This window comes from Vicugna pacos, chromosome 15, assembly GCF_048564905.1.
Source record: "Vicugna pacos chromosome 15, VicPac4, whole genome shotgun sequence".
NCBI lineage: Eukaryota > Metazoa > Chordata > Mammalia > Artiodactyla > Camelidae > Vicugna > Vicugna pacos.
Window position 1 is genome coordinate 54871631 of NC_133001.1, and position 7624 is coordinate 54879254.

Consider the following 7624-nt stretch of genomic DNA (forward strand, 5'->3'; position numbering starts at 1 on the left):
GATCGCGGCTGGTTTGAGCTGGTGCGTCTCCATGACGACACGCGCGGCGCTATAAGTAGCGGAGCAACGGCGCGTAGGGCTTTGTCAGTCCTCTCAGCCTCCGCCGCCCCTGTGCCAGCGCTCCGGCGCCACCTCGGGCCGGCGGTCCTCCGCGGGAGGGAGCGAGGCGGCGGGCGGCCCGGCGGGCGGCTGACGGGGGCGGCGGGGACAGCGGCGGGGCGGCCGGCGGCCCTACGCGCTTGGCGGCGGCGTTTTGTCTTAATGGGGTCGGCCCGCGGCGCCCGAGAGCTTTAAGGTGAGAGGGGCGCGTCCGGGCGGTAAGGAGGCGGCGGGAGCTTGGGGTGGCGGGGGGGGGGAGGGGACGGCCACGTGTCCCTGCGCTCGGGCCGGAGGCCGGGGCAGATCCCGCGCCTGGAGCTGCGAGGACATGTGGCCCCAGACCTTGGTAAGCTGCTGTGTCCCCGGCCCTGGTGACCCCAGTGTAGCGGGGCCGCGACCCCCAGCCCCTTGCACGCACGGCTTAGGGCGGCCTGGGCTGGAACGGCCCGGGGTTCGCCTCTCCCGAACCATGTCAATGAGGGTTTCTCAGCCGGAAGCTGTTGAAGTCTCGGTCGTTCTTTCAACCGCTATTTTTCTTAAACCCATGTGGCAGCCCGGTAGCAGGTGCAGGAGAGGTACCAGGCGAGCCGGCGCAGGTCTCCGGGCGCTCGTCGCTCATGCTCACTTTCATAAGGAAGAGACGTGCCATTCTGCCGTGATGCCCTGGAATAATGTCCTCCTTTTCTTTCTTTCTTTTTTTTTAAGCTTTTTTTTTTTTTTTGTTCTGTGTACAGAAGGAATGACTCAGTATAGAAACCCACTGGAGTAGCTAGAGCTGAGATAACCTTGTAGTAACTGATACTGCTCAGCCGGCCATGGCTTATAATTGTTTAAGGAATCTTGGAATGACTTAGTGATTTAAGAAAAGCCTCGGTTATTAAGATCCCAGTTCAGGCAAACAGACTTAGACATAGAAGCCAGCCCCAGGGTTTTCAAAAGAGGCCAGCTGTGTATGAAAATGCTAAATACTGGGGGAAAGTGTGGGGAGCAGAACCTCTTAGAAATGTCTGGGGAGGACAAAGAATGTGTTCACTTGGGTCAGACCTAAAACTAGGTGTAATTTAGTTGACTTTGTACAATTTTCAGTTGCTGTCTGAGTTAGTACCTGTCTTTTCTAACGTTACCCAATTGGCAGTGAAGGATTTCATAGCAGAAAAGTGCTATTTTGTGCTAATTGAGTCATTGTTTTAAATCATTTAGCTATGCAGAACACCAAAAACTGTTCTTGGGTGAAATTCAAATTATTAAAATAAAGCTCCACATCGCAAGTTATTAAAATAAAGCTTTGAAAGGCACAGGACAGCAAAATATTTAATAGTAGTGTATTTCAGAGAAATAAAAACTTCCTAAATCTAAATATTGCCTTAAAAATGTGTAACAAGATCCAGGATAACCCAGTCTGTCACTGGTGAGCCTATTTGACTGTTACAGACAAAATGGGTTTGCTGGCATTTAGTCTTTCCCTTCCCCTACGGGTGATTTGGGCAACGCAGGAACTTGACAATACTAGAAAGTCACAGTAGATCAAGTCTTACAAGTTCTACCATGCATGGGTTTGGATTTATGGCAGGCCCGTCCCCCTGGGCCTTTCATAGTGTCCCATGCCAGAGGAAACTGTGGCCCCGAACCATTGCCTGGCCTCTGCCCATAGGCTGCAGGCACTGAAGCGGGTTGCACAGTGGAAAAGAGGCCCCAGCAGGCAGAAGTTAAATAGATTTAAAATTAGTGATTTTAAGGTAACTGTCATTTCCAATGTCACGTTTCATAAAGACCAAGGACAGTGGCTATGATTGTTAAATGAGCTTCATTTTTGTTTATTTGTAATTTATTACTGCCTGCTTATTTTTGTTATTCAGCAAGTTAGCCAAAAATAATTCCCAGGTGATTCTCATTCGTAGCTAAGCAAGTGTTAGAGTGCATGTAAGGACAGTTGGGATCCCCAGAGTTGCTAATTTGATAGGCAACACTGCTTTAAGAAAATTGATTTCTGATCTGATACAGCAACTGTAATGTGTTGATTTGAAGAGTGCAGTTTTAAACAGACACATGCCTAGTGTGAAAATTGGCTCATAAAATTGTCAGGAAACTTAAGAGCACCCGGTAAGTCGAGAGTGATGACATGACGCCTATTAGTCAGTTAAAATTATTCTGTGTAAGACTCAGTGAAAGGAGGAAATAGCATGATATTTATACAGCAACTTTCAGTAATTGCTATAATGCTATTTTAAGCTTCTAAAGGAAAATAGCTCTGAAATAAAGTAAGTATCACGAAACCTTTTTTTCGCATTAGTGAACTAAGTGCAGAAAAGCTCCTGAAACCTACATTCCCCATTTTTTAGCAGGAACATTTGAAGTTTTTTTGAGGTGGACAGTATTATATGTGAAAATTTAGTGTGAAAAAATCTAGTATTGAATCTGTGGTGTCCTCATTCCATAAAGGTTTATGAAATCGTGTGACTCAAACCTAGGAATAATGGGATTCCCAAACCCAGTGAGTGAGCTATCTGGGGGGTGCTTGAGTAGCCCTGCTGCTTACACATTTGCAGTCAGTACCTGATCTTCCCTTTTAATGTGTTCCTAAGGTGGACAGCAGATTCCGTGTTTATCAGAACGTTTTCCACCACTTCATCCAGGGCACGCGCATCTTCGGTGGGACTTGGGATTCCTGAATTGCCTTTGTGAAAAGCAGGAATAATTTCTTTAAATTCCTTCTCTTAGTTTTCCTTGTGAGTATTCATGATTGTTACAGATTTATCTTGTTAAGAATTACTAAGTGTTGCTAAGACTTCTGAGTAAATTTGTCCTTCCTATTTGCAGTTTGTTGTGTTTCAGAACGACATCAAGAAACCATGAACAGCTTTAGTAATGAAGAGTTCGACTGCCATTTCCTGGATGAAGGCTTTACTGCCAAGGACATTCTGGACCAAAAAATTAATGAAGTTTCTTCTTCTGTAAGTATATTTAAGTCCATGCTGGCAGTGCAGCTTTGAGAATGTTAAGCCAATGAGTGGGAAACTTCAGTGGGGCCTTACAGAAACGCAGGTGTCTTGTTAGGGAATTTAGAATTTAACTGGCTGTAGATCATCCAGTGACAATAGTGATGTGCACGTCAGTGACTGACTAGAGTGGGCTTCATTGGGAACGATGGGCGAGAGAAGGGAAGGCTGCATGGCGGACGTGTTGTTAGGCTGCTGATGGGTTTCCTGTAACCACTCTTGCTGCAGGATGATAAGGATGCCTTCTATGTTGCGGACCTGGGAGACATTCTAAAGAAACATCTGAGATGGTTAAAAGCTCTTCCTCGGGTCACCCCCTTTTACGCAGTTAAATGCAATGATAGCAGAACCATAGTGAAGACTCTAGCTGCCATTGGGACAGGATTTGACTGTGCCAGCAAGGTGAGCAAGAGCCGCAGAACTCTGGTGACTGTGTAGGACGTCCCTGGTTGTGCTGCAGGGGCAGTAGATGCTCGTGAACAAGTGGGGAGTGTGACCACTTCCTATGTTTCTCTGTTTCTTCCATTTATCAGCTGCATGTAGTGTAACACCTCTTCTTTTTTCAGACTGAAATACAGTTGGTGCAGAGTCTCGGGGTGCCTCCAGAGAAGATTATTTATGCAAACCCTTGTAAACAAGTGTCTCAGATTAAGTACGCTGCCAATAATGGAGTCCAGATGATGACTTTTGATAGTGAAGTCGAGTTGATGAAAGTTGCCAGGGCACATCCAAAGGCCAAGTGAGTTATTTCTCCATGTGAGGGCAGGGTCAGATATGGGATCTGTGTAATGGCAAACAGAGTCAAATTTCCATACTTCAGTCATCTCTGTGCTGCTCAGAGACAGTAGAAAAAAGTTTAACTCTCTTGATTCATAAAACCATGTTAAACACAAACCATAGGGTGGCAGAGCTAAGGATTCTCTATTTCAACCCTGGCTGTAAGTGGTCTTCTGTCATGAGAAATTTGATACACTTTTCCTTCTTCTAGGTTGGTTTTACGGATCGCCACTGATGATTCCAAAGCAGTCTGTCGCCTCAGTGTCAAATTTGGTGCTACACTGAAAACCAGCAGGCTTCTTCTGGAAAGGGCAAAGGAGCTAGACATTGATGTCATCGGTGTCAGGTGAGACCTTGGTGACGGCACAGATAGAGGTTAAGATTAGACAATGCAAGTTTAACAGGTTTTCTCCCACTGTGAATAGTTATTTCTAGAAGTAGAAATAATACATTTTCTTTCTTTTCGCCCCAGCTTCCACGTGGGGAGTGGCTGTACTGATCCTGAGACCTTCGTGCAGGCCATCTCTGATGCCCGCTGTGTCTTTGACATGGGGGTGAGTATGTGTAGACCCCAAGTGCAAGGAGAGGGATAGAAGTGACAATAACTAGTCCTGCTTAACCTTTTGTAGAAGTCATCTCATGTTACAGAGGTTTAACCTAATTATGGGCTTCATTTTTCATAACTTGTTATGAATCTGGCTCCTTGATTGACTTAGTTTTCTTGACTCTAGGCCGAGGTTGGTTTCAACATGTATCTGCTTGATATTGGCGGTGGCTTTCCTGGATCTGAGGATGTAAAGCTTAAATTTGAAGAGGTAATTTATAACAAAGCTATAATCTTTAGCTCTTAGCAAGTTCCTTTTTGGACTATTTCAAAACTAAAGTGTTTTAACTAATCCCCAAAAAGACTATACAACCATGAAAATAAATGTCTTGATGTGCTATTTTGAGGTGACTTCCATGCTATTTAAAAGTATATTTAATATTCTTTGGTTTTCTAAACTTAGATGAGCCAGTTTCCCCCAAAAGTCTTGGGAGAATTGATTACACTGAGAGCTGTCGCTGTAGAGAAAGAACATGCCAACTTTTAGTACATCATTTCTCGGGATGTTCTTTGCTAGAATTTGTCCTTCCTTAAAACATTTAAAGTGTTTAGTCATTTAAGCAGTTAAGCCATTATATGCCACTCATTTACAAAACAGATCCACATTCTTATTTGTCAAGATTATATGAAGCAGGTAGAATACAAAGTTTTATCTTGTTGGCATGTATTTGCTAGGTTAAAGTATTTTGGCACCTTGAAATGGTAAGAAATTTGGACCATTCTTTAATAAAATCATACCCATAACAACTTAAAGAAGGTACAGAGGGTGTCTGGAGGGGAAGTCAAAGTGAAACCACAAGGATGTGCAGGCTGGTTTTCAGGATGTCTGTTTGAAGATAAGCCTCCGCTGACGGCTGCTCTCAGTGTTCTGTTGTCACAGCAAAGCGCTGTTCTCCAGGTGTTTTCCCCTTGATGACCACGTGCTCTTCTCTGTCTCACTCTGATAGATCACCAGTGTAATCAACCCAGCGCTGGACAAGTATTTTCCATCAGACTCGGGAGTGAGAATCATAGCTGAGCCAGGAAGATACTATGTTGCATCAGCTTTCACGCTCGCAGTTAATATTATTGCCAAAAAGCTCGTATTAAAGGAGCAGACAGGCTCTGATGGTACGTAGAAGGGGTGGTGAATCGTTGGCGTGTGTAACTGAAAATTGGTACAGAAAGTGGTAACTGGGTCTCATCTGCCTTTGTAGATGAAGACGAGTCGAGTGAACAGACGTTCATGTATTACGTAAACGACGGAGTATATGGATCGTTCAACTGCATCCTTTACGATCACGCACATGTGAAGCCCCTTCTGCAGAAGGTACCTTCTGAACACGCTGTATTCAGCAGTTAAGATGATTGGTCAGGACCCGTGTGACCAGGGGTGTTTCTCTCTCTCAATCAGAGGCCCAAACCAGATGAGAAGTATTACTCGTCCAGCATCTGGGGGCCAACCTGCGATGGCCTGGATCGCATTGTTGAGCGCTGTAACTTGCCCGAGATGCATGTGGGCGACTGGATGCTCTTTGAGAACATGGGTGCTTACACTGTCGCTGCTGCTTCCACTTTCAACGGGTTCCAGAGGCCGACCATCTACTATGTGATGTCAGGGCCAACATGGTTAGTGCCAGCAGTGCGTGTTTATGGTTCTGATGAGAATTGTAATTAACCTTCCAGGATTTATGCCTGCTTTTGTCTAGGTGAATGAGAATTTGCTTTGCTTAGGATTAAATACTAACTACAAGTTTTTTTGTTGCGTTTCTCCCCATATTAAGAACATACGCTCTAGAAATTTTGGAAGATGCAGTGGAAGGAAAATCCCTGTAATGATAGTTACTTGTGTTCTTTCCACGTTTTTAAGGCATAGTTAATTCGGAAAAGACGATTGGGATATTTCTGTGTAAATAGAACGTTTTAATTAGTGTATTAACGTGTGGTTTCCTTACTGGTGGAAAGCTGGTTCTGAAGAAATACCTGCTTTAGAAATACATCAAATTGCTTCCTGATGACATAGTAACCAAGGATGCAAATAGGCTCATGAATAAGCTCTTCTTGTGTGAAACTGCCCAGTCAGGGGTGACTCAGGGTTTCTGAATATGCCGCTTCTGTCTCTTACAGGCAACTGATGCAGCAAATCCAGAACCGTGACTTCCCGCCCGAAGTAGAGGAGCAGGATGTTAGCACTCTGCCTGTGTCCTGTGCTTGGGAGAGTGGAATGAAGCGTCACCCAGCAGCCTGTGCTTCAGCTAGTATTAATGTGTAGATACCAGCCCTGTAGCTGTAAACTGCGAGTTTAGCTTGAATTAAGGGATTTGGGGGGACCATTTAACATAACTACTGCTAGTTTTGAGATGTCTGTGTGAGTAGGGTGGCGCAGGTGCACCCACATGGAAGACTAGGAGATGGGGTCACACTTATCTGTGTTCCTATGGAAACTATTTGAATATTTGTTTTATATGGATTTTTATTCACTTTTCAAACAATGCTACTAAAGCGTGCCCCTTAACTGCTGAGCAAGCGTTTGTAGCTTGTACATTGGCAGAATGGGCCAGAAGCTCAGTGTTGTGACCTGTTTTAAAAAAATAAAGTATCTTGAAATAATAAGGCAATGGGAGATTTTTACGTGTCCATTCTGAACGCTCACCTCGAGGGTCTTGTAAGTGGGAATTGATGTTTTTTCCCTCACAGGCCAGGAAAATTGCCTTGAGTTGATGGTTCTTAATATTTTGAAAACCCATGGACATGTCTCCTTTCTGTTGACGTATGTATTTCAAGTACATAGGTCTCATAGGAAGTCTGCTGTAGGTTCTCACAGAGAATAGTGGACCTGGCCCACGTGCAGTGGGAGGGAGAGGAGGGCCGAGGCAGTGGCCGGCCTCCGCTGTTAATGGCTCAGCCCCTGGACGTCCACTGAGCGCCCAGAGCCCCTTGTCAGTGGGCCCTCGGAGCCCTGCCTCGAGACCACACAGACCCTGCCCGCCTCGACTTCACTCCCAGGACAAGCTGCGTAGTTACCAACCGGTTAGGGAGGTAGCGCGGCTTTTGGCAGTTAGCTTATTCTAACACGTTCACTTATCATCTGTGTTGTATGTCTTTACCTTCAGGCCTTGACCCCTGGCCTTTTCTGTTCTCTTACTCACTGTCCCCCGACTCCCCAGAA

General features: G+C 45.2%; 1 protein-coding gene and 1 non-coding gene across 2 annotated transcripts; both read left to right on the forward strand.

The window, feature by feature from the left end:
* The first annotated feature begins 46 nt into the window (after nucleotides 1-46).
* On the forward strand, nucleotides 47-7068 carry ODC1 (ornithine decarboxylase 1). Its single transcript, XM_072938211.1, has 12 exons — nucleotides 47-295; nucleotides 2682-2825; nucleotides 2917-3050; nucleotides 3324-3497; nucleotides 3662-3834; nucleotides 4084-4218; nucleotides 4345-4426; nucleotides 4604-4687; nucleotides 5424-5586; nucleotides 5673-5785; nucleotides 5870-6084; nucleotides 6583-7068. Exons 3-12 carry the CDS (start codon nucleotides 2949-2951, stop codon nucleotides 6725-6727), a joined length of 1386 nt encoding a protein of 461 aa, XP_072794312.1. The 5' UTR covers nucleotides 47-295; nucleotides 2682-2825; nucleotides 2917-2948; the 3' UTR covers nucleotides 6728-7068.
* LOC116283547 (small nucleolar RNA SNORA42/SNORA80 family) lies at nucleotides 1647-1780 on the forward strand. The gene has a single exon (XR_004193180.1). It is a non-coding gene; the product is annotated as a small nucleolar RNA SNORA42/SNORA80 family (small nucleolar RNA).
* Nucleotides 7069-7624: the final 556 nt, after the last annotated feature.